Source organism: Chiroxiphia lanceolata, chromosome 21 (genome assembly GCF_009829145.1).
Source record: "Chiroxiphia lanceolata isolate bChiLan1 chromosome 21, bChiLan1.pri, whole genome shotgun sequence".
Classification (NCBI taxonomy): Eukaryota; Metazoa; Chordata; class Aves; order Passeriformes; family Pipridae; genus Chiroxiphia; species Chiroxiphia lanceolata.
In genome coordinates this window covers 2,421,413-2,447,766 of record NC_045657.1, presented here as the reverse complement: position 1 = coordinate 2,447,766, position 26,354 = coordinate 2,421,413, and the positions used below count along the sequence as shown (strand labels likewise).

At 49.6% G+C, this 26,354-nt stretch overlaps 1 protein-coding gene across 7 annotated transcripts in view; it reads left to right on the top strand.

Annotated features, from left to right (window-relative positions):
• The window catches only part of NACC2 (NACC family member 2), a 52,979-nt gene extending 26,920 nt beyond the window's left edge, over positions 1 to 26,059 (top strand). Inside the window, exons 1-6 of one of the 7 annotated variants that reach the window (XM_032708280.1) lie at positions 410 to 496; positions 10,682 to 11,608; positions 20,399 to 20,566; positions 23,119 to 23,224; positions 23,513 to 23,610; positions 25,448 to 26,059. In XM_032708280.1, the coding sequence (XP_032564171.1) occupies positions 10,744 to 11,608; positions 20,399 to 20,566; positions 23,119 to 23,224; positions 23,513 to 23,610; positions 25,448 to 25,947 (1,737 nt within the window). In that variant the 5' untranslated portion in view covers positions 410 to 496; positions 10,682 to 10,743 and the 3' untranslated portion in view covers positions 25,948 to 26,059. Of the gene's footprint in view, positions 1 to 409; positions 497 to 3,039; positions 3,153 to 8,130; positions 8,152 to 9,074; positions 9,233 to 9,652; positions 9,834 to 10,681; positions 11,609 to 20,398; positions 20,567 to 23,118; positions 23,225 to 23,512; positions 23,611 to 25,447 lie in introns of those variants that run through there. The other 6 variants (XM_032708279.1, XM_032708278.1, XM_032708281.1 and 3 more) reach the window with 6 other exon arrangements.
• The last annotated feature ends 295 nt before the right edge of the window (positions 26,060 to 26,354 follow it).

Sequence of the window (26,354 nt, the reverse complement as noted above, 5' to 3'; positions counted from 1 at the left end):
CATCCTGCTACTCACCACACGAGCCCCTTGGATTTCTCTTTTTAAAAATAATTAGGTTTGTGCGTGCGGTTCGGGGTTGGGTTTGTTTTGGTTTTGGTTTTTTTGGGTTTTTTTTTCCTTTTAAAAAGATTTTTTTAACGGCGAGCCAGCAAATTTAATATTTTTTCAGTGTCTTGGCTGTGTTGTGATTTACATTTGATTTTTAGGCATAATTAGAAATGCAAGTGGAGCGCTTTGTGTTTTACCTCTGCTTCAACTATTTATGGCATGGTATGCAAATGAGGCGAGCTATGAATATTAAAGATTAGAGTGTGTTACAAAGTATCACTGTCTTTAATGAGTTCGGTAATGGGCACAGGCTCTGCGTAGACTTTAATATGGAGGTATTTTATGTTGTGTGCCGGCTCGGCGCTCCGCAGCTCTCCGTGCAGGCTTTGGTTACATCCCAGGAGAGCAGGGCTGGGATTTAAACCCTCTCCAGCCCCGGCTGCAATAGGTAGGTGAGAATTCCGAGCGTTCCCATGACAAAGGCGGCTGCGGCTGGCGAAGGGTGGTGCTGATGGATTGTTTCACAGGGACTCTCCCCCGGTTTCCCGGCGAGGTCAATCCCTTTTTCGTCTGCTGCAGCCTCCGAGATGGATCCGAGAATATGAAAGCACTCGTCGACCTTTCAAGGTGCTTTTGCAGCACTGGGAGGGAATCTTAAACACGCTCCTGCCAAAATGGAGCTGCTGCTCCCGACGGCACAGGCACCCCGAGGAACCCGTTCAGACACCCCTGGCCAGTTAGGATTGGTGGCAGAGAGTTATCTGGCATGTCTGAAGGAACATCTTACCCACTGGATAGAGGGGTGGGAATGGATTAACCCCTTCTTGATGCAGAAGTCTGGGCAGCCCGGTTTTAGCTTTAAACCAGTGACTGGTTTTAGTGTTTTATGTCTAAACCGGTGACCGGTTTTAGCTCTTAAATCCGTGTTTTCTCTCTTAAACCGGCCGCTGGTTTTATCACAGACCAGCATCAGAGTTCTAAAAAAGAGGAAGGTGATGGTGCTTTGGGGGTGCAGCAGTGCACAGCAGAGGTTTAATCCACGAAGCAGCAGCTCTGCTGAGCACCGGGGTCCCCGCGGGAGGCTGGGGGGGGCTGCGGGAGGTGGGGGGAAAAAACCAGCCAGATATGGAAAGCCAACGGATTTTATTCCAAATGGGGCTTGGGGAGGGTGGGCGGTGGGGAGGGAGAATGAAGCATGCCCCAGGGAGCGTGCTTTTCAGATTTGAGGTATTTAAATTACAAATTTTGATGAGGGAGATTGTCAGCAGTATTCAAAACAGTGCTTAAATTCTTTTGAAACACTGTCGAGCTGTGCTGTGGCAGTTGAAAAGTTTGGCACACAGGAACTTGGCCCAGAAGTTGCTGCTTGGGTTTTTTCCTTTAAAACTCAATTCATCTGTATTCAAGTGTCCCACATGCTTAAGGAAAAAAAAAAAAAAAAAACCAGCAGGCTCACAGTGGTTTGAGACAGACCCTTGCCTGCGAGAGAAGCTGCAGAAGTGATTGATCTCTGATATTAGGGGGGGTTCTGTGTTGGTTAATCAGCATTAATAAGTATTTATACTTTGAAAAAAGAGGTTTTATGGTGTTTGTGCCCGCTGGGATTTAGCATGTTTTGTGATCCACTGGATTATTAATCCATATGCATTAGTTAGCCTTGGTTTTTTTGGATGATTGATTGGTGTTTGTTGTTGTGGGATCAGCTCAGTGTTTGCAGCACATTGTGAATATTGGGGAGAAATTTTTGCCTTCAGCCTCTGACCCTCCTCTGCTGCATAAGGTAAAACCCTCTGTAAAACCCTCAAATTTAAGGAATGTCTGTGCTGGGCTCTCCCAGGGACTGCACAGCAGCACAGAACTTGTCTCATGTTGGTGTTGGCTCAGAAGATGTAGTTGACCATATTATATATATATATATATATATAAAAGATATGGCTCATATATAATTGTATTCTAATATTTCATATATATAATCATAGAATTATCCTCATCATCACCTATATAATACAACATTCTGGGCTGCAGTGCTGTCTGGGGGTGTTTTAGGGTGTGCTACAGAAACAGGCATATTCTGAAGCTTTGGGCACAATTTGTTGCCTCGGTGAAGGGTTTTGTTGCAGGAGCAGAGGAGGCAGAAATGAAGTCAGTGTTGAGGCTCCTGTACTGTCCTACAGTGATCCTGGGAGCAGGGATCAGTCTGGAGGGGTTTTCCAAACCCTGGGAAGGGGGGAGAGAGGGAATCGTTTGCCAAAGTACGGGCAGTAAATGCAGTGTACGAAAAATGCAGGTTTTCAACTTTGCCTCCATCTGCCTGGGGAGAGTGGGCATCAGGCTGAGGGGAGCATCTCATGGCACCAATTTTAGGTTTTTCAGGGTTTTTGCTTAATGACCAAACCCCTTGTTTTTGAAGAACCTCCTGTGCAGTCTCATATTTGCTCCTCTAAGCCCAGAAGCGCAGAGTTAAATGTCTGCAGTCTATAACCTCCCTTGTCTGCAAGCTTATATTTCCATTAAGGATCAAGCTCGGATGCAATTGTAGCTTTGCTTTATAGACTATTAAAAGTTTAATGTATAAATGTCTCCCTCCGCCAGAACTTTTTGGCAGGGTTGTTTTCCAGCCCTGAAATTCCTACAAAACCCACGCAGATCCCGATTGCTGCGCAGGCTCGGCTGCCCTTGAAGGGTTAATTATATTATGCCTTTTTTTTCTTTTTTTTTTTCTTTTTGGAAAAGCAGGGAGAATAAGCTGCAGCCAAAAGTAAAAAGTCATTAATTTTAAGGCAGAGATGTAAGCAAAGTTTCCTTCCCCTCTGCAGGTTGGTCAGGGTAGGCTATGCAGTAATTGAAAAGTAAAGGCAATTGAATTACAGGCTCCTGTCCAAACCGAGTGCGATTTCTTCTTCTTCTTCTCCTTCTCTCTTCTCTTTTTTTTTTTTTTTTTTTTTTTTTACAACCTCCATTGCATCAGAACTAGGCAGTATTCCTGATGTTCTCATGTGTGTTAATGCTGACTCACAGACTAACTTGCACAAGAAAAAAAAACACACAGGCAGCTCCACCATACTAGGTAATGAGCTCTAGCAAGAAGCAGCGTCTGATGTTTTGTAAGCTTTTCTTAATTGACCTTTTAAGATATTTACTTTTATTTTAAAGCTTTCTGTTCCGTAGTGGCACGGTGGTAGGACTGAGTCATGCATGTTATATATTGCCTGCTCTGCTGTTGTGTACTAGGAGTGAGGAGAATAGGATTCAGCATGGCACTTGTCTTTTTGATGTGTTACGGATGGGAATTAGTGCTTGTGCTGGGATGCTGGAGGCAGGGTGATGGGGTGCTGTTTGCTTTCTGCTGGCTGTAACTTACTCGGGGTCTCAAGTTTTTATTAGGTGGCAAAATATTCCATCCTGCTGGATAATTGTATTTTTTATCCAGGTCTCTCCCTTCTCCTTGCAGCAATCGGGGGGGGGGGGGGGCAACCAACATTAAAATGTTGCGTTTTCTATTTTTTGCTTCTCCTTGGTTTGAGAGGCTCTTAAAATCAGTGATAGGGAAGGGGAGAAGAAAAAAACAAAAACAACAACTAATGAAATAATAATGGCAGTAACACGCTTCACCCGGGCTGAATGACGGCACTTTTTGGAGGCTGCTGGGTGGGTGACCTCGAGGAGCCGAGATGTGCCCGGGCTGCTGGTGACTCACCTTGCAGCAGGACAGAGCCCAGGAATGGGGCTGTGCCAGGGCTGTGCCAGGGGCCTGGGGGAGAGAGCCCATGGGGCTGTGCTGGGGTCCCCACGGTGAGACCCCTCGGGGCTGTGCCAGGGTCTCCAGGGAGATGTTCTGGGGGCTATCCCAGGGTCTCTGGGAAGAGACCCCAGGGTTGTGCTGGGGTTCCTGGGGCTGTGCTGGGGCCCCCAGGAAGAGGTGCTGGGACTGTGGTGGGTCCTCAAGCGGAGACCCCTCAGGGCTGTACTGGGGTCCCCAGGGAGAGATGCTTGGGGTTATTCTGGGGTGCTCAAGGAGAGACCCCTCAGGGCTTGGGGTTATGCCAGGGGTCTCCATGGAGAGACCCCAGGACTGTGCCAGGGTCTCTGGGAAGAGGTGCCAGGGCTGTGCCAGGGTCCCCACAGAGAGACCCCTTGGGGCTGTGCCAGGGTCCCCAGGGAGGGATGCTGGGGGCTATCCCGGGGTCTCTGGGAAGAGACCCGAGGGCTGGACTGGGGTTCCTGGGGCTGTGCTGGGGTCCCCAGGGAGAGATGCTTGGGACTGTACCAGGGTCCCTGGGGAGAGACCCCAAGGCTGTGTTGAGGTCTGCAAGGAGAGACCCCAGGGCTGTGCTGGGGTCCCTGGGAAGATCCCCCAGGCTTGTGCTGGGGTCCCCAAGGAGAGACCCCAGGGCTGTGCTGGGGTCTCTGAGCAAAGCCCCGGAGGCTGTGCCGGGGTCCCCAAGCTGAGCACCCATCACCCCACCCCAGGCTGCCCTGGCAGTGGGACCACATGCACCTCCTGAGCTGCATCACCAGGCATTAATTCAGCTCCCTTTTCCATCTTCTCCCCCCCCATTCCCTGCCCGAGCCTGCAGGTCTGTACTTTCTGTGCGAACTTCCAGGATTCTGAAGCCCCGTGCTGCATGTCTGCTGCGTGTGGGCTGCTGGTGTGCTACTGAGGAATATTAAGAGCCCAATTCACTTTGGGCTCTTAATAAGGCAGAAATAATCTTCTTTCACCCATTGCCACTGGCTGCTACACTAAAAATAGGGGCCGTCCGCGCCGCTTGCCACTTGCAGCATTTCAAAAATAAATACTTTGGAGCTGCAGCTCCCGGTGCTGCAGGAGAGGAACCTCGCTAGGACTGGCATTTGATTACTGAACTTAACCTTGTTTTCCTCTGCACAGGCATCCACAGCGTTCCACGGCCGAGCCCCAATCCCTCTCCCTTCCCCTCCAGGATTTTCTCCCCCTTTCAGGGGGGGATGCTCAGTTTTGGGGTGCAACGACTTTTTGGCTTCTTGTCTCCCTGTGGTGCAGGGGGGGGAGGAGGGGGATGCACAGCCTAGACCTGAAGTGCATTTTTATTTGACTTAATTTAACTCTTTATTTTATTTAACTCTTTATTTTATTTAACTCTTTATTTCATTTAACTCTTTATTTCATTTGAGGCATTACAGCAGCTCTGGGCTCAGGGGATGGTACTTGGCTGCTGAGTTTGCAGGGAGCTGTTGCGTATTTTCCCTTGGGTTTGTGTAAAAGTGCATTTCCTTTGCATTAAAAGGAGGGGGGAAACAACCCCAAAACCGTGTCCTGAGGGCAGGGCAGGTGGCACCCTGTGCCTGGGGGTACTGGGTGGCTTTGGTGGATGACAACCCCTGCCAGCCTCAAATCCAAGGGTGGGATTTTTTCCCCCCTCTCTCCTCATTTACAGAAGAAAGAGAAGTTTCCTTTGACCCTTTGGGGCCTTCAAGGGCAGGACTTTTCAGCTCTTTTCTTTCGAGGGGCTTGGGCTGGGGGGGTGAAAGCCTTTGGCTGCTTTGTCTCCCACCCCCAGAGGGTCCCTGTCCCTTTGTCCTTGTCCCAGCTGCTGCCCAGAGCACCTTCCTGCGGGAACTGCAGGACTTTGGGGATATTTGGGGGGTTTTTTGGGGGGTGATTCACCACTGAGGCTCTTTGCATGTTGTTTGGCTAAGAAAAAAAGACAATTTAAATACATTATCTAATTATTCCTGATTACTCCTGGGGGAGCTCTGATGGCAGCGTCTTATTCCAGGTCGATGCTTTTTTCCTTTGTTGCTGTCGCCTCTTCCCAACCTTTCAGGCCTTGGAGCAGGGAATTAGTTTGGAAAAGAGCAAACCTGCTTTTTTTTTTCTCCCCAAAGCAGATGAGGGCAGAGGCTGAGAATTCCCAAACTCTCCTGGAAGTTGTCTCAAATAACGGCTGCATTTTTTATGAACATCTTGTGACAAAAGCTATGACTTTACAAAAATCAGGCAGAGATGTACAAATTGTCCTGCTGTATCCAAGTGCTGGAAAAAGAGGCTGCCATCAGAAAACAAAATGATGTTTTGCCTGAGTGGTCACATATGTCAGATAATCAAAGTAGGAGGTGCTTGGCTGGTTTTAATCCACTTTGGTCCAAGTTTTCCCGTTTGGAGGTGTCCAGTTGATGGTCTGTCACCTGTAGGACACGGCAGCCCAAAGGGGACTGGATTTTTTTGGGTGGGGAGGGTGCTGGGGGCTCCTCCTGCACCGTGGGGCACAGCTCAGCTTGGGAGATGAGGTTGGAAAAATACAGTTTACATCTGGAATTGCAAAGGTCATTTTTCCTGCAGCGCAGCTCTTCCAATGTCAGATGGGCTGAAGCCATTTCAAACCCTTCAAAAGTCACTTGCTGCTCTATTTAAAAGAAAAATAATGGTATTTAGTAGAGGATCTTTTTAAGATAGACATTATCAAGTGTTGCTGCATTTGCCATCTAGTCACAGTAGCATTTTGTTGCTGTTGTTTTTAGGGAATGTGAGCTTTGGTCGTGAGCAGGCTCTCCTTGGCTTTCAAGACTTCTTTTATTTCTTGGATTCTTGGGGGGTTTGGGGTTGTTGGTGGGTTTGGGTTGGGGTTTTTTTTGATTTTTTTTGTCTTTTATACAGTCTGGTCGTAAAAAGACAGGGGCAGAGGGAGGAGGAAGAAAAGAATTCCAACAGTCCTGGCTGGCATTTATTGGAGTGGTTTGGGCTTTTGCAGCTTGCTGGTACAGCTTGGCTTGTGTTCCTCAATGCTCTTTCTAGACCAAAGACGGTTACTTTTCTCACCATTTCCCTGAGAGCCATATTTTGGGAGGGACCAGTTGTGTGGAGCATCTTGGTTCGAACTCTGATCTCTGCTGGGAGGTTGTACATGAGATCTGCCAAGGATTTGGGAGGCTGGGGCACTCTGGTGCTTCTCTCTGACCTAAACATACCCTAAACCAGCTCGTTTTTGGTGTTTTTAGGGAGACATGGGTTGCTCCTGGCATGCCTGGCTTGTTTATAGAGCAAATTCAAAGCAATATTAATAATTAATATCTATTTTAAGTTGGCTTGTTCTGTGCTACTGAGCTGTCCTTGGCTGGTCCCTCACATCCTGCCCTGCTGGGTCCAAGGAGGTCCCATCCAGGGCCTTCCTGGTCTCTCCTCCAGCTCTTAGGGGGCCCTTCCTGGGAGAAAAAGAGGAGGAGGAGATCCTTCTCCATCCATGGTCTTCCATCACCGTGGGTGAGGCTTCCTTCAGGTGCCCGAGCAATGAAGTTTATTCTGTGAAGCACATTTTTCTCAGTAATTCTCCCAGATCCAGAGTGGATCTGCATTTGCCAGGGCAGACTCCATCCCTTCTCCAGCAGAGATGGGTGGTAGGATGGTTGGAAGAAGTTTTGGGGGCTCTCAGGCTCGGCTGTCGAGGGGTCATCCCTGACCTCCTCACGGGGTGTCACCTTGGGCCGCTCTCGGTGCCTTTGCCTCCTCATCAACACCAGGCAGAGATCCCAGTCACCTGCCCTGGGGTCCCTGAGCATTCCCAGTGCCCAGAGATCCTGCTCTGGGAGTGGGATGGCTCTACCAGGTGCCAGGAGGCTGCAGGTCCCGTGGGATGCAGAGTAACTGTGCTGCTGGTGTCGCTGGAAGTGCAGGGGAAGGCAGCCCAGCCCCGGGTTTGCTGCTCTGGAGTTGAACTTCGTGCACCAAACACCTCTTTGGATGTGGGAGTGGAGATCTGAGCAGCATCAGGAGGGAAAGGGTCACACCAGAGCATCCCCAACCCTGTGCTCCCTGCAGTTGCCCTCCACTAAGGATGGGTTCACCTCCCAGCTCTGAAATTTTAAGTGTGTGTGACCATCTGAGCAGAGCAATTGAACCAAACTGGAGAGCAGGGGCAGAACTAAAAACACCCTGGGCAAGGCAGAAGTGAGCAAAGGGAGGCCCCACCCTCTTTCCCAGAAAAAAGCACCAAACATGCTCAATAAATGCGAAGGTAATTTAAAATCTGAATCCAGGAGACAATGTGACTGGGATTTCATTACTTAAGCAAATGGATTTGCTTTTAGTGGATTCAGCCACAGACTGAAAGAAGCTTTCCCCAAGGGGTAAACATTTTTCCTGCATTTGAAAGGCTTTCTTGTATTGGGGAGGGGCTGAGGGGGGGCAGGAGGCAGGACTGTGGCTGCCCAAGGAGCACCTTTATTTTGGGCAGATTTGGGCATTCCCAAAGCTCTGCTTTTGGGTGGGTGGTTTTGGGGAGCTCTTGGGGTGGGATGCTGGGGCAGGTGGGAGGATGTTGGGGAAGATGCAGGGGTTGCTGGGGGGGATGCAGGAGAATGCAGGGGACATGCTAAGGATGCTGGAGGGATGCAGGAGGATGCGGAGGGGATGCAGGGGTGATGCAGGAGGATGCTGGGGGGGTGCAGGATGATACTGGGAAGATGCTGGGGAGATACAGGACGATGCTGGGGAGATACAGGGGTGATGCAGGAGAATGCTGAGGACACAGGAGATGCAGGAGGATGCTGAAGGGTACAAGGGATGCTGGGGGGATGCTGGGGATACAGGAGAAAGCTGGGGGGATGCAGGGGATGCTCCCCACCCCTGCTCAGTGCCTTCCTCCGGCCGCAGGAGTTAACCAGCAGCAGTGCCAGCTCTGCAGACTGTTTGGAATAGTTTAAATGCTTTGACACTCTGGATGTACTAGATGGCAGGGGAGGCAGTTTACAGCGTAATTCATATGCAAAACTGCACTATAAATTTAAAACCTGTCTCAGTTGCCGTGGCACCACTAAGCATTTCATCAGCATACAGTACAGTATTTCTGCCATCTTTGTTTGCATTGCAGTGACTCATCAAAAGTCTGTCTTGTACCAACACTGAGAGCATTCCTCTGGCACTGATATTTCTCTGTTTTTAAAGCTTCGGTTTGAAACTGGCATTTACTTCAGGTCCCTAATCAAAGGGCTCTATTCATTGCAGAGAGCAGCCTGAATGTTAATCTGCATCCGGCCTATTCATTTAGATGCTGTGCGCTGCCGGGGAGATTTGACTTGGTAAAAGCTTCAGCTCCAGCAGATACAAACCCAGGGCTTGATACTCTGTTTTATTTCCCCCCCTCCCCTGAGCCCTCGGCGGCAGCGATCGGGGGACCCGGAGCCCCTCGGCGAGCGGACGCTGCTCAAGGTACGTTCGCTCCCAGCCGGGCGAAGGCACCGGCAACTTCCTCGCTTGGAAGGAGATTTTTTTTTTTTTTCTTTTTTTTTTTTTTAACCATGCAGATACAATTAAATTGGCTCCGAGTGTGTTCCCTTTTCTTCCTGTTACCCCGTGGCCTTGCAGATAGGACTTTTTTTTTTTTTTCTTTTTTTTTTTTCTCCCCAGCAATGGGAACAGAGCAGCTCTTTGTGGGTTATTATTTTCTTTGCAGAGATTTTTTTCTTTTTTTAATCTTTCGCAGATAAACTTCTATTCCCCCCCCCATTTTTTTTTTTTTTTAAATATTGTTCTTCCGAGCTTTCGGTGCTAGTTAACCGTAGTTTTGCTTCAGTAGTGTTGAAGGCAAAGAGGATTTTAAACCTCCTGGACTCTTCGGGGAGGGAGCACGGGGGGGGGGGTGGGTTTGGGCTCCGGCTCGTGTCGGTGGATCCGCAGTGATTTGCTCCGCTGGAGTTTTCGGAGCTCGGGCTGCGCTGGCATTACCTGCTGCGGGTTTGCACGAGGTCCCTTCCCAACGCCAGGCTTCCTTTCGGGTGGTGGAAGCAGGAATTCTCCCCGCGGCCAAAAGGTACAGCTGGCCCTGAGGAGCGGCCGCGCTGGGATGCGGAGCCGGAGCCTCCAGCCCGGGGGGTTTTGCTCGGAGGGTCCTCGCTGCCGGTACCCGAGGGCAGGGGGGGTCGGGGGGCTCTGGCCGCAGGAGGGGCTGGGCTGGGGCTCCCCCTGCCCCGCTTTGGGTTTAGGGGGGGTGAAAATGAGAAGACAACGTGGTAGGCGGCTCGCTGCAGCACTTGGTTTGTTTTATTGGGGCTCAAATATCTGGCTTAATTTGGAGCTAAGCCTCGTTTTGTTGGAGGATAAATCTGTTGAGAAGGGGTTTAACTGTTGAAATGCTCCCTCTTTCTGGTGCAAATGGGAAGATTGCTTTTCAAAGTGCTTTTTCCTGGGAGCTGTCGCTCCGGCAGAATCCTGTATTTATTTCGGGCAGAATGGCACATTGTTTTATAAATATCTTTTCTGTAGTTTCAACAGAGCTGCTGGTTGTTGTGTTTCTTATATAATGCTACCGGAGATCTGTCTGACTGTCTTTCGTTTGCTTTACTGTTCTCTCCCATTATCGTTCAGATTTTCCTGCGTAAAGTAAAAGCCCCGGGGGAATAAATCAGTGGTGCTTATTTAAACAGACCGCAACTTGAAGGAAATACTTGCGTTTTTGGGGGAATATCCTTGGAATAGCGTTCCCAACGTGGGTTGAAGACATTGATAAGTAATTTTTATGAGCGACTGCTTTTTCCACGTCGGCTCTCAGAGCTCATTTTGAGCCTTTGATGTCGGGTGAGGTGGGTTCCTCTGCTTCGCCTGCTTTGGTGAACTGTCTAAAAACGCTGTTCCTCTCTCCCTGCCTTCTCCCTCTTTCAGATGTGCCCTACTTTGGATATTCCTGCATTGAATGTCTGAGGAGCTCCAGCCGATCCTGAGCCATGTCGCAGATGTTGCACATAGAGATTCCCAACTTCGGGAACACCGTTCTGGGCTGCCTGAACGAGCAGCGGCTGCTGGGGCTGTACTGCGATGTCTCCATCGTGGTGAAGGGCCAGGCCTTCAAGGCTCACCGGGCGGTGCTGGCCGCCAGCAGCCTCTACTTCCGAGACTTGTTCAGTGGGAACAGCAAAAACGCCTTTGAGCTGCCGGGTACCGTCCCCCCCGCCTGCTTCCAGCAGATCCTCTCCTTCTGCTACACCGGGAAGCTGACCATGGCCGCGAGCGAGCAGCTGGTGGTGATGTACACGGCGGGCTTCCTGCAGATCCAGCACATCGTGGAGAAAGGCACGGACTTGATGTTCAAGGTCAGCTCGCCCCACTGTGACTCTCAGACCACCATGATCGAAGACCCCAGCTCGGAGCCGCAGAGCCCCTGCAACCAGCTGCAGTCGGCCTCGGCGCCCTACGTCATGTCCCCCTCCATGCCCATCCCGCTCCTCACGCGCGTCAAACACGAGAACATGGAGCTGCAGGCGGCCGCCCTGCCCGGCGGGCCTGGGAAAAGGCCCCTGGAACCCGGCGCCCGGGACGGGGCCGGAGGCGGCGGCGCCAACGCGGGGCCCCTGAAGCTCTCCCGCGTGTCCTACTACGGGATGCCCAACCTGGCCACCCTCATCCCCAACGTGCAGCAGGTGCAGTACTCGCAGGGGGAGCGGACGAGCCCCGGCGCCAGCAGCATTCCCACCACCGACAGCCCCACCTCCTACCACAACGAGGAGGACGAGGAGGACGACGAGGCCTACGACACCATGGTGGAGGAGCAGTACGGGCAGATGTACATCAAGTCCTCGGGAGGCTACTCTGGTAATGGGCGTCTCTGTCCTTGGGTTTTCTGCTCCCCTGCAGGGGTTGCTTGGGCCTTGTCTGGCTGCCACGGGTCGGTTTGGGTTGTTCCTCGGGCTTTTGTCTTTGAAGGGCTTCGTTTGTTGGTTTTTGTGGCGCGGCGCAGGAGGCGACGCACGTGGTGGGCTTGGTGCTGGTGTCCGGGTGTGGCATGGGCAGGTCCTGCCATGCCATCATTCCTGGGTTGTGTCCCCAACTGGGAGACCCTTTAAATGAGTGGCTGCATCATCCACCACGGTCACATCATCCACCACGGTCACATCATCCACCACGGTCACATCATCCACCATGGTCACATCATCCACCACAGTCAGCTCAACCCTTCACTTTTTGGCTGAGGCTGCCAACAGGGTTGCATGGTGGTTGCATGAGCCCTGTGCTGGTGACACCTGTCCCAAGGTGAGGATTGAGTTCTCCTGCCATGGGTCATCTGAGAGGGGTGGTCATCCATGGGAAAGGAAGCATCAGTCCTTGGTGGCCCAGTGAAGGCTGGATGGTTATTTTGGGAATTAGTCTTCAGCGAGGTGCCAGGCACGGTCCCCCTGTCCTGGCGTTTTAGAATAAGATTTTTTTTTTTAAATGGTAAATGTATAAGGAAGAAAAACACCAACTAAATCATTTTAATAGGTGTTAATTAGGAATATCTTCACAAAGAAGAAAAGGAGGACTTTTCTCCCCACTGCCTGAAGTGCCCCCCTCTCCTTAGCCAGCCTTGCCCCACGCATTGCTGTCAGAAAGGGAAAAGCAGTTTGGGGGAGCTTACTGGTTTTTTATTTCAGCATTAGAAACAGAACTAAGTAAAATCCCTCTCTTCCCCTTCCAGGATCCATAAGGGTTGGTAGTATGAATCCCTGGGTGGGCCTGAGGCAAGAGGAGGTGGCTTCATTTTGGTGTTGCTCACCCTAGAGCTGCTGCTCAGCCCCCAAGTGGGCACAGGGGCACGAGAGGCCTCTTCCCTCTCACTTCCTTGGACACACACCCCCTTTCCTGGGCACCTTGGAGGACTCAGACCCTCTTGAGGATCAGGGGCGGGTACAGAGCCAGGGGCTCAGGACCAGGGGAGGAGATGCCCGCTGGGCTCTGATGTGTCTGCATCCCACGTGGAAGCAGCTCACAGCCTCCCTCCTGGACGAGGCTGGCAGCATCCCATATGGAAGCTCAGCCCTGCAGTGCCCTCCCTGTCAGAGCTGCAGGTGTTTGTGGCAGCAGCTTTGATCCAGGGGTGCTCCCCGGGGAGGGACATCTTCCCGCTGGCTCCGGCCGCACGCGGCATCCGCTCGCCTGGAGCCGCCTTCCCTGCTCTGGATCCTGGAATTGCTGGGCTGTGTTGCAAATGTTTAGCTCTGGTTTGTTGCTGAGCTGGTGTTGATCAGCTTTCCTCAAAGTGGTTTGATTTTAGTCTTAACCAAGGAAGAAGATTTGGCAAATAGGACAATTTCTGTTACCCCAAGCCAGGCTTCCCTAGTGCTGGGAACAGGCTCAGCCTGACACCCTGTGCCATCCCATCCTATCCCATCCCATCCCAAGGAGCAGGAGCTCAGCATCCCCTTGGCACGTCCCTGTGCCAGACAGTGAGCAGATAAGCAATATTTTCCAAGTTTTTTTTCCAAGTCGTGTGAAAAAGAGGGAAAGCCATGCGGGTAGCGGGGTTACTATTTCAATATGAGAAATGTTTGCTGAGAAAAGTGGACCAGCAGCTGTGGAAAATGAGCCTCAAAAGCCTGAGTGCCCTCCCAGCTGTGCTTCAGGTCCCAATGGTTGGGATGGGACGGGAGAGGAGCAGGATCAGGGATGGGGACAAGGTCGGGGTCTCCTCCACAGCTGCTGTTAGAGGCAGATTTAACAGAAATTGGGCTGTTTCTGCACACACTTGTTTTGATTTTATATTGCTTTGCTCTTCCCTGCTGTAGAGCCTGTGGTGAGTAATGTGGGTTTGCCTTCAGTGCTGGGCTCACACGTTATTCCTCGGAGCAGTGGGATTATGCCCTTGGACACGGTGTTTTCCATCCCTGTCACGGGGCCAGTTCATGCAGAAACAGAACAAAATCAACTCAGAAGGCGAGGGCAGGACCAGCAGCTCTGAGGGTGTCCCTAATCCTTGCGGGGCAGGAGTCGTCCCAGTCGGAAAAGTGAAAATCCGAGCAGCTTTCTCGAGTGTCACTGGAAATGCTGCAGCTCGTGCTGGAGCTGGGCATCCCACAGCCAAGTTTTCCTGCTTGTTTTCTGTAGGGAGAAGACTCAAACCATGTCATGATGCCGAGGCAGGGAGGAGACAGGTTGTAAAGTTCCAATATCCCACATTTCTGCTCAGATTCCTCTTCCTCACCAGTGCATTTCAGGGGAGTTTCCTGTTTTAAATAAGCCAGCTATAGTATTCAGGCTTCCTGGAAAAGAGGGCACACAAGAAAGAGATTACAAAAAAGTAAAACCTAAGCTATTCCATTATGGTTTGGACTTGCACAGCTAACTGTGTTTTAATTACTCGGGATAAACTGTACCTTCAAAAGGTGCGGAATAATAAACCCGTGAGATGGAAGAGAGAAGGCAGCTAATCCTGCTCCTGGCATGTCGATCCCGACAGCCTCACAAAGGCCTGGGGGAGGGGGGAGCCCTGTAAAATAGGGATTGCCAAGGTTTCCAAGAGCCCTGTTTGTGAAAACAAAAACAAAGCCAAAGAGGAGCAGAGCAGATGAAGCCCTGAATTTGAGAGAGGGTTGGTTGCAGTGGGTTTTTTTCCTCCTTTTTCTCTGCTTTTTCGTTCTCCAGCTGAAGTGTTGACTGAGCTCATGCTGGTGAGCTTGTGGTGGGACACTGGTGGCTGATGCTCTTTGCTTGCCTTGAGCATCACCCACCACCCGTGGTGGGGTCATCAATCCTCTTCTTGCCCCAAGACTAGGGGTTTTTTATTTATTTTTCTTCACCTCTTTTTGTAGTCAGAACCATTCTGAGTCTCCAAAGCTGGATCAGAGGCACATCTCCAAATCATACAATCATTTAGGTTGGGAAAATTCTCCAAGATCATCAAGTCCAACCTTTGACCAAACACCACCTTGTCAACTAGGCCAGAGCACTGAGTGCCACGTGCAGTTGTTTCTTGAACACTTTCACCATGGTGACTCCACCATGTCCTTGGGCAACCTGTTTCAATGCTTGGCCACTCTTTCCATGAAGAAATTATTCCTAATGTCCATCCTGAACCTCCCCTGCTGCAGCCTGAGGCCATGTCCTCTTGTCCTGTCGCTTGTTATGTGGGAGAAGAGGCTGATCCCACTTTACTCCAACCTCCCTCCAGGTAGTTGGGGTCAGAGGAACAAGGAGCAGATCATCACCTTGGCCAAGGGTTGGGTGGTAGAAGAGGGAGTGAGGGGTTCAGTGATGTCCCTCCTGCAGTGGTGGCTCTGGTGTGAGGGACCAGCACAAGTGTTGGACCTGCAAAAGGAGCAGCAGATGAACAAAAGGACAAGCCCAGGGTTAAACACAGGCCGATGGGAGGGTCAGGCTTAGGTGCTGGTAGACAAGGTGGCAGCTTGCAGAGGGATGTGGGAGAAGGTAGCTCAGCTCCCACTGTCCTCTGGCCACGCTCAGTGGCCCCGGTGGTGTCACCATCCTGGTGGCAGGACGGGAGCACTGCGGTAAAATGGCTCCTCGTTCCATAAGTAGGTCTGGCTGTGGAGAACATGTGGGCCTTGAGGACACGAGCGAGACTTAATGAGGTTTCCAGCATCTGATCTGAGGAATGCACAACTCCAGAAAATATTAAACAAAAGCAAAGTATTTTTATCCCTGTTAATTACAGCGTCGTGGGCCTGAGCTGAAGTGGGTTTGAGCAGGACTTGCAGATGCTCGGCGTTTTTCTGCACTGAACCACGTTGTTGTCAGTCAGCTCCAAGCTCAGCAGATGCAGTTAATTTAATTTTGACAGGCACAAGTGAAGTTGTGTGAGGGTCCGTCCTCCTCCCCGCTCCTGCTGCACCGGTTTGCAGGGGAGAGGAAAAATCTTTATGCAGCAAATGGCTGGAATGTAAAGGCTGGACTTGAAAGTTATGAAATCCTGAACTGACAAGAGCACACTTCATTAAAAATTCATCTAAAATAGCCATTATAGAATAGTTGTGGTAATTAGCTGAGAGAATAGTTTTCTCTCCTGGCCTCTGATTCCTGACAGTAAGGAAAGAGGGCAGGGAACAGCCCAGAATCCAAAATGATGCAGCCCGTGCAGATCCCGACCCGAGCCTGGGCACGAGGCGCTGCAGCGACGTAAATCACGGCTGTGCTGCTGGATAATTGCAGCCTGATGGAGGAGCTGGTTCCAACTGCAGGAATGTGACCTGATCCTACAAGGTCCCACTTGTCCCTGCCCACCCTGCAGTGGCCGGTCTGACCCTGGTGAGGGGATGCTCAGCAGTTATTTAGGAAATAACTCGTGGTTATTTAGGAAATAAAACAGTCAAGGGATGCCCTGGTTATCCACCAGCTCACTTTGGAATTTTGCTGCAGGATTCAAACATCCCAACTGCTGGAAGCTACTCTGTGTGGCTTTAGCTGACGAGGTGCTGATTGGACTGGATGATTTTGGAGGTCTTTTCCAACGTGACTCTGTGGTTCTCTGTGTTGACGGGAGTCGGGCAGTGGCGGCATCTCCCATCCCGACTCCAGGACTGGTGGTGCTGAGCAGGAGAAAGGCTGAGCCCCACACTGGGGGCTCACAGCCTCTGGCCTTTTTTGGCATTAAACTTTCAGTCCCATTTTCCTCCCTGTAAAACACAGATGTTTAATTTTAGGCTGGCAGATGTTTCACTCCTGGCTGAGATCTGAGGCGAAGGCAAGATAGGGGTATTTATAAACCAGTAATATTTTTCCTATACTAATTCCAGATTACCTCCTTGTATAAATAGGTCACAAATCAAATCTCTGCATTCCAGTAGGTTGTTGTAAATGTGCTGTTTGGACAATGTAAACTCTCCCCGTTGGGACTCTGTGATGGATCTGTCCCGTGGTGTCTGTGTGTGTCCTCTGGTACAGGTTTACATATGCAGCAGATGCTGGTGATGCCGTGGCAGGGATGCTATTTTTGGGGTAGTCAGCCAGTGGAAAATAGGCTGATGGGATAGAAATGTTGGTGAAATGGTGCTGTTTGAAAAGAGACCTCTTGCCATGTAGGGAACAGGGGAGAATCATCCAAGTGTTGCATCCGTAGTGACTGGTGGTGCAGCAGGTGGAGGTGATTTCTCAGACCTTTTCTTCAGGGCTTGAGACTTGTGGTTTCATGTTGGGACTGTCTAAGCATTAACTTTTGGGTGAGGCTCCATCACTCTGCTCTTTCTGTATCTCCAAATTCCATTCCTAAGTGATAAATTGTTATTTTGTGCCCACGGGAATGTCTTGAAGTTTATGTGGAGTTTGGGGAACCCAAACTGGTGGGAACTGGGGGTTCATGAGTAATTCTGAAGCCCTGGTGTTTGGAACTAAGGGGATAAGTGAGTGCTGGTGCCAGGTGTGTGTCCAGCCATTCCCAGTGATGCCAGATCCCCAAGCAGCTTGTTGTCCATCGCTGGTGAGGGTCAGTGTGGGCTCAGCATCTCTGGTCCCAAATACCTCAGGTGGGATGTGCAGCCATCCTGGTGTCCCCAAACAACAGGATGGCCTCAGCACACAGGTGGTGTAAGGGACTGTTGAACAGGACAGTGTGTTCTAGGGACAGGGTGGACATGTGCCTCAGCATCATGCAGAGCCTGGAGCTGTGGAGCATGGACCACTGAGTTAGCTGGAGGCTGTTTCTGCAGCCAAAAAAACCCAGAAAAATGGATATTTCCCATTCTGGACCACCTGTTGCAGCTGCAGCATCCATATAAGTTTGGGATGAAAGGATATATCTGAATAAATAAAATATTCCAGTGTTTGGCTGGCAGCTCTCGTGGCTTCCTCCGTAATGATTTCCTGCCCCTCTCTGCTGGCTGGGAGCTCCTTTCTTGGTCAGGAACAAAACTGTATCAAACAATACTTCCCATTGTTTGTCCTTTCATTCAAAGGGAAGGAGCCGCTGCCCTCTGAAGATACAGATTAATTAGAAGCAAATACTATCCTGTTCTCTGGAGCATAAAGGCCAAACAGACTGGCTTTCTTTGGAAACAGGGACCAGAGTGGCTCTTGTGTCCTGCTCCTTTACATAACTGATTGCTATCTGCTCCATGGAGGTGGCACTGAAAGCCCAAAATCTCTGACAGTTTTTGTTTGGTGTCGTTGAATTCGTGCTAAAGCCTGAATGGAAACAAAGCCCCCAAAGTGATTCAGGGCCGTGTTTAATAAGAGATTTATAGACAGCGAGTCAGCAGGGCAGATGTAACCAAAATCCAGGGGCGGGTTGAGTTACAGTTGGTCTTTTTAGCTGCATTTTGGGTTGTTTTAAGAAGTATTTGATTTCACAGGAAGAAACAGAAACTTCTCCGTGGCTCCTTGTGTAGGAAGTGAAATATTATCAAAAGCCAAGCTCTTCCAGGCAGGATTGTCTTCCTGAAAAGCTACTTTTCTTTCAGGCAGTGAGTTTGACACCAAATCCAGGTTTTTCCAGGAAGGTAGAATGAATATAGTGTTTGTCCTGATCTTTCTCTTCCCTGCCTCATTATTGCTACTCTCTTTGACCCCAAAATTTGGGGGTTTATTGGATGTTTGCCTGTGGAGGGTGGCAGAGCAGTTAGGTTTGTCCTTGTCCACTGGAGCTGTTTGCACTTGATGTTGTAGGTGTTTAATTTCTTCAGTGACACCAGTCTTGAGGAAGACACTTGATGGAAAAGGGAAAAGGTTCAAGGCTGAGTTCTCTTCTTCCCATCATAGGCTGCAAGGACCTTCTGCTCTGAACTCTGTCTCATTTGGTTTAAAGTAAAAATGAAATATTAAAAGTGCAATTTTACATAACCTGGGCAGAGAGCTGTGCTCAGGAGAGGGGTGTATAGGTTATATATACAGCTCAAAGGGGTTATGTATATAATTTAACCTTTTAATTCAGCCTGTGTGTGACCTGCAGAGGACTCTGGTGGGAGCCAAAAACCCCTGGAAGGACAGCAGAGCAGGACTTCCCTGGGTGCTGGTTCCTCCACACCCACCACCCGTCTCCTTTTGGTTTGTTTAATCTGGAAAATAATAGTATTTCATTGGATATACTCTGCTTATCACTATTTGAAAGCCTCAAAATCTCAGATCTCTGAGATTCTCCCTTGGTGTGAGCAGAAGTTGATCCCCATTTCCAATGGGATCTTGAATCTGGATGCTTGGGAATGCTGCTAAATGGGGAATATTGCAGCTGGGGAGAATTCTGTCTGTCAGTGGGGCTGTGATGGCAAGAGAGGTTTGGTTTAAAAACATCCTGTGGGTTCTTCTGCCGCTGTTTGGTCCTTAATCCCTGAAGGATGAGGAGGGGGCATCCTCCTGGTGTTTGGAGTTTTTAGGGAAGGAGGGAGCCCCGAGGGTGGGATGCTCCCAGCCCCGTGCCTGCGATAGGATGCCACGGCACAGCCCGGCGTGCCGGGCATGTCCTACTTAGAACAGTACTCCCATTGTCCCAGAGCCATCACCCCCTGGTTACTGCAGCAACAACTCTGCAAAACTTGTTATTTTATCTGGAGAGAGGAAAAGTGGCCCCCAGAACTCCGCAATAATCGCAGGAAAAGACACCTCTGGAGCAGGAGACATTTTGAGTTCAGAAACGCTCCTTTCTGCGGGTTTTTGCTTCTCTCTGTGTTCACAGATATTGAAGCACAGGGCTGGGTTTGATTTTGTACTTGGCATTTGACACATTATCAAACAGTTTGGGGGAAAAAAAGGGGGGTCATTGTAAAGCTGGGCTGCAATTCAGCACTGTAGCTGCTCCCACCACACCCTGGAATTGATGTACACCTGTTTTGCTGTCAAAAATTATCATTTTAAGCAATCCTGTGGCCTTGGACTGTAAATGTGATTTAGAAACAAATCTGTGCATCCGCAAGTCCCAGACTTGGCAGTGCTGGTAGGACTGCTCAGTACTTCCAGCTTTTCCATGTAACTGGTTGCTGCTGGGCAGTGGAGGGCTCTGGGGATGGTACACTGGGGCAAGCTGGGAAAACCTGGTGTTTTGGTTTTGGAGCCACATCTCACTAACATTTTTTGGCTTTTGGTTGGGGTTTTTCTTACTGAGAGGAAATGTTGGCCTGGAGAAGGCAGAGGAAGAGAAGGTGCTTTGGAGGGTGAGCCGGAGGTGCCGTCCTTGGGAGAGGCTGGGGTGACCTTTCTGAGGGCAGACGGTGTCTGCAGGGCCTGGGTTGTAACTTCAGCAGGAAAAAAACCATCAAGAGAAGTAGTTATGGTACTGATGCAGATGTTTATCAATTTACTGCCTGTTTTAGAACCCTCTGGTGAAGTAACCTGCCGTTCTTCTGGGAGCGCTTGGGAAGCAGCTCCGTGTGCTGCGCTGGCAGAGCGATGCCAGCTGTACAGAGATGCCCATTTTCATAAATGATTAACTCAGGAAAAGTTAAAGCATAATTAGTTTCTAAGAATCCCTCTTGCAGAACGTGAAGCTGCTGTGGTGGATGGTGGGGGGAGACCAGGGGATTTTCCTGTGCTTTCAGGTGGCACCTGCCCTGCGGCCGAGCGAGCGCTCGTACATCTGGAGGGAGGAATATTTCCAACTGCTCCATGGAAAAGTCGAAGCCTGACCTTCTGGTAGTGCTGTGCCTGCATAATAAGTTATTTTAACGGTTTTCCCTTTTAATTCTTAAGTTGCTCAAGAGAAGCCAGAGCAGATCCCGCTGGAGAACCGCTCCTGTGTCCTCATCCGACGGGATCTTGTTGCTCTCCCGGCCAGTCTCATCAGTCAGATCGGATACCGCTGCCACCCAAAACTCTACTCGGAGGGAGATCCTGGAGAAAAACTTGAGCTCGTTGCTGGTAAGGAGGGGTGACTTTTCCTTGCTTGGGAATACCTGGGAATCGCTGATGTTTTCCTTCTGCAACTGTGTTCTCCATCTTGCTGGAGTCGTGCGTCTTGCTGTGCCCTTGCCGTGTCTTTCTGGAAATTATTCATCACCAATCATCTTTTAAAAAGTTCTGAGTTTCCTTTAATTTGCTGATAGAAAAATGTGTCATTAACAGGATTTATTCAATTGAATTAATTTAGCATTTTAATTGAATTCTGCAGCTTGTGTTCTCCCCGCTCGGTGTGAGCTGCAGCGCCAGCATGTTTTCATTTAGATGCTCAGATCTAAAAACCCAGCAGAGCCCCCTCCAAAAAAAAAAATTATCACATTATAAGATTTACAAAGCGAAGGAGATAAAATTTGTGTCAGTGAGCAAGCTTTGAAAAACCTGTACAAGTTTCTTTCAAAATTTACTAAACAGCCAAACGCTGCAGCAGGAGAAAGAGAAGGAATTGAGTTTGGTCCTTTCTTCTATCTTTATTTTCACTTTGGGGGGAATTTACAATATTGGGAGAATTTGCTGCTTCTCTGTAAAGGATTTATGGCCAGTGTGAGGTGGAAGTTGTTTCGCTTTTGATGACACTGGTGGTGTAGACCTGATATAATACCTGTAAAGCCCTTGGTACAGAAAGGGCATGTGGCAGCACAATCCATCCAAATCAGTTGTTCTTCCTTTCTGGTCATTTATCTCTTGGTGAACAGCATGATTTTATTTTCAGTCTGTAGAAGGAGTCAGGATTTCAGGGGATGCCCAGAAAGGTTTCCAGCTGGTGGAGAATGGGACTTTGATGGAAGGCAAAGCACAGTGTACAACCACAAGTATTTCTTTTGTATCTGGAATATTCATTTTGTACCCATTTACATTTTCTGTGAGACTTCTTAAAACCATCAAGTGGTGCAGGTTATTTTCACAGTGAGAGCTGCAAATTGGCTTGAGGCAGCTCTGCTTGATTTACATTTTTCAATCTGGAAAAAAAAGCAGATTAATATCAGTAACCGATAGTGGCTGCCTCGGTTATTTATCATTTATTAAAGTGAAGTTCCCCTCGGTGGTGTCTGGTGTTCACTGTGATGCCTTATCTCTTCAAAGACAAAATAAAGCCAGCTAATTCCTATCTCAAACCTGGGGAGACCTGGAGGGGGGGGCTTGGTCCTGCTGGGAAAGTTTTCCTCAACTCTCCATTGGGAGCGTTTTCCTTTTGTCTCTCATTTTTTGTGCCAGGGTTGATTCTGCAAACTTGAGCAGCAGTCTCTGAGAGGGTCTTCAGCAAGGCTTGCAGTCATCCCAGCCCATCTGAGGGACAGAGGCTGTGCCTGGAAGGGAGTGTGTGGAAGATAAATAGGGAACACATACATGGAATGTGTTGGAAGGGACCCTTAAGGGCCATTGAGTCCAACTCCCTGTTGCTCACAGGACTAGGAAAATTCAAACTAAAACTACTAAAACTAAGACTACTAAAACTCCAAAAACTCATTACATGGAAGAGAATACATGGATGATGAGGCTGAGAAGTGGGATGGCTCAGAGGTCCAGGGGGTTGCTGGATCCTGGGACAGGATTGGTGGCCCGTGTGTGGCAGGGAAGGTGCAGAGGGTCAGGCTCAGGCTCTGCGGCTCTGGTTTCATCCAGGAGGTCAGGAACAGTCATCTTTCCTGGAAATGCAGGAGGTGATTTTATTTCTCTGGTGGATGTTTCTATATCTTGAGAACAGAGTGTGTTCTAGATCCGGATATGACCCATTATTTAATCTTAATTAAAAGCAAATACCAAAACCCTCTCACGTAGCAGAATGCTGGAAAAAAAATTGAATAACATCTCCCTTGAAGCCAATGCTGAGGCAGGAGTGGTTTGTCTGTGTGCAAAGTAAAAGGGTTTGGTTCAAAACCTGCTGTAAAGCTCTGCCAGACCCCTGGACATGTCCAGCTGCTTTGCAGGGGCTCCTTTTTCTTCCTGAAAGCATCCTTAAAGGCAGCATGTTCAAAGTCAACCATTCCTGTGCATTAGAAGGAAAATTCCCTGCTCGCCAGAGGTATCAAGAGGTGATGGGCTGGGCTTTTGGAAAGGGTTAGATCTGTAACCAAGTACCTTTTCTGTGCTAGATGGGTTTTTTCTTTCGTTTCTAGTTACAGTCTTTCACTGGAAAAAAGAAAAGGTCAAATGGATTGGGGTTTTCTCCCTTCAGAGAGAATAAATAATCTGATCTGTACATATAAAATCACAGCATAAAGCCCCGCACTGTGTGTGTTGGTGAGAAAATAAGAGTCCTTTCATTTGAATTTCCATGGACTTCCTTTCTGTACAGATAAAATTAGGAGCTGGGACTTGCCAAGGCCCCAAGGCACCGTGATAACAGTCCCTGCTGGGCTTTTCCACAAATCCTGCCGTCCTCATTGGGCTTCCACAGGAGCGTGTGAGGAACGTTCTCCCACCGTGTCAGGCCTGAGCGGTGCAGGAGGAGCTGTTGGTGGCTCTGTGAGCGTGGCAGGGCTTTAATTTCAGGTTCTCCCTCTCCCCCCTTCCAGGCTCAGGCGTTTACATCACCCGGGGGCAGCTGATGAATTGCCACTTATGTGCCGGTGTCAAACACAAGGTCCTCCTGAGGCGTCTCCTGGCCACCTTCTTCGATCGGTACGTCCCCCTGCTCCTTGTGCTCTCCCAGGGGATCTGTTCCAATCATTTCCCGGAGGTTTAACCTTGTGCCATGAGCGCTCCATCCTCTGCATGTGCTGCTCTCAGTTCTGTGCATTTTCCCAGTGATGCTCGAACCCGGTTTTCCATTTCCATGCACAAGGTTTTCCAAGTCCTTGCCTTAAAGTCACATAATGTGGTGATCCCTCCGTCGGAATCTGAAGGGAGGAGGACAGGGCTGGCCCCTGGAGTCCCCACTCTGAGGATCTTCCTTTGCCTTTCCTGCAGGAACACACTTGCCAACAGCTGCGGAACTGGAATCCGGTCCTCCACGAGCGATCCCAGCAGGAAGCCCTTGGACAGCAGAGTCCTTAATGCAGTCAAATGTAAGGAGAGAGATGTGCTGCTGCCTGGCTGGGACAGCATTCCAAGGGCAGAGCCCAGACCTGAGCAGGGAGGGCCATCTCTGTTGTATAATAATGGTGAAATTAAGTTATTTTTTAGTTTGCATCATTTTTTGATTGCCTAGAGAAAGCTGTGGCGGCCCCATCCCTGGAAGTGTCCAAGTCCAGGTTGGATGGGGCTTGAAGCAACCTGGGATAGTGGAAAGTGTCCCTGCCCATGGCAGAGGGTGGAACTGGATGATCTTTAAGGTCTTTCCAATCCAAACCATTCTATGTGTCTATAATGTGGGTGGGGGCTGAAGTTAATTTTTGGTGGGTTTTGGCAGTATCTTCTTATGAAACATAATTGCTACTGGACTGGTTTGCTCTGTTTTAAAGCACTCATTTTGCAGTTAATTAATTTATTGATAGGTGCTCTAAAAAGGATATTTAAATTGTGGGTTTGGCAACATTGAGAGCTGTTGCTCTTCAGCAATAAATGGGCCCCAGGAACCAGGGAAGCCCTCAGCTGCTCCAGCCCTGCTGGGTGGGATCTGCTCTCCATCAGCTGCTCTGTTAGTTTTAGTCTATTTCCTTAAATATATTTGTAAACTTATTTTTTTTAAAACATACATAAAATGGGAGCCCTGCTGCAAATAATTGGAGGTGCTGGGGAGTGAGGAGCTGGGTATTGTAGGAAACTCTGAGGGGTGCAGAAAGCCCGTTATATACAGTGGAAATCAACGTGTTCTCTCACCCTGGCTGGATTCTGGAGAGTAAATCTTTACCTAAATATTGCTGTGCTGGAAAATGAAACTCTAAGCAGTTTTTTAAATTTCTTTTTTAAGATTTGGAAGATAAATCTTTCCCCTCCCTAATTGTTGCTGAACTCCGGGGGCCCTCCAGCCACCCTGGGAGATCTGTGGCATGTGGAGAAAAGGGATAGGATGGCAGATGTTCAATAATGTGATTGAACATGGTGCAGTCAGCTCCCTGTTAGCAGCTTCACCCTGGAGAGTCCCAGGGCTGCACCTTCCAGCTGTGGTCCTTCCTGAGGCTGGAAAGGTTTCGGGATGTGTCCTGTGGCAGGTTTCAGGATGTGTCCTGTGGCAGGTTTCAGGATGGCTTCTCCCTGCCTGGGTTTCACCCTGTGCACAAGTTTTAGTTGATAATTATTCACCGTGGCAGTTCCTTGGATGTTGCTCCATAACATCAGGTGCTTGGCTCCTGTGGAGGAGCACGGTGAGGGGTCGTAGGGTTCTGCAGCAACCAGCTCCTGCTGGATCCCAGTGGATGTGCCAGTGGAGTTGGAGCAGCTGTGCTGGATGGGCTGCTGGTCCGTGCAGGAGACAGGCAGAGGACAATCCTTTGTGCATCCCCCTCAGCTCCCACATTTCCCAGGCTCCCTGCTGTGCCTGCAGCACTGTGGGTTTAAGAACCATCAGTGGAGCTGCTGCTGAGGAGTCTGTGTGACCTTTCCTGTGTCCATCTCTGGTTTGGTGGCTGAAGGTACCAGCTCTGGCTGGAGCCTGAGGCTGCAGGCAGAACCTGGTCCCTCTGGGGTTTGGGGCCTCCCAGGGAGTGAGTCATCCTTGTCCAGCCCCCTTCCCCTGCCACCTGGGATGTTTATGCCTTCTCCTTTTATCCCTTCTTGACTGTGTCTGTCTCCAGCTGAGGAGCCTTGTGTGTGAGTGTCTCCTTGGAGAGCTTTGCTCCGTGGGTGAACCTCCGGCCCGTGGCACCTGCCCACGCCGAGGTCTCTGGAGTCCGGGATCGCCTTTGTGCCACCTCTGTGCTGGTTCCCGTGAATCCTGAGCTCTGTGTATCCCTGTCTTTGCAGTGTATTGTCAGAATTTTGCCCCGAGCTTTAAGGAAAGCGAGATGAATGTGATCGCGGCCGACATGTGCACCAACGCCCGCCGCGTCCGCAAGCGCTGGCTGCCCAAGATCAAGTCCATGCTGCCGGAAGGGATGGAGATGTACCGCACCGTCATGGGCTCCACCACAAACAGTGTCCCCCTGGATCCCGAATTCCAGCCCAACACTGCTCAGGTCTTCGAGCAGCGAATCTATGCAGAAAGGAGGAGCGACTCGGGAACTATAGTAGCCTTGAGAACTAACACAGTGAATGTAGAGCTGAGCAACGGATCCAACCAGTCCTTCGAACAGAGCGAGGACGCCGAGGGGGCCGGCTCTGTCATACAGGAGGCAGCTGCCACAGATGCCATGGCATCGGATACCCAAAGCACTCCCCAACCTTTTGAACAAGGTTCGGGCTCCTCCAGCCGGCCCGAGACTCCCGTGAGAAGACAAGATGGTACTTACGGAGGGACTTTATAGAGAGAGCAAACATTTCATGACCTATAAGGGATCTGTAATACTAAAGCTGCTTGCATGCATTACTAATACAAAACAAAAAAAAAATGTGATCAAGCCACTTACCTACTGAACTGCTACTGTTGCCTGAAAAAAATGTGATTTTTATTCTGCTTGTATTTAAAATTTATGAAGGAAATAATCGCATTCGTTATACTGTAAACGACTAGGTCTGTGGCGACCTACTTAAAAAAATATTGGGCTCCTTTTTTGATATTCCTGAGGTTACTCTATAAGATTGTAGCTTTTTCTTTTTTTTTTTTTCCTTTTTCCTTTCCTTTCCTTGTTTTTTTTTTTTTCTTTCTCGTTTTGTTTTAAGAAGGGGAGGAGAAAAGCTAGCCACCCCCCCACCCACCACCACCCCGTCATCA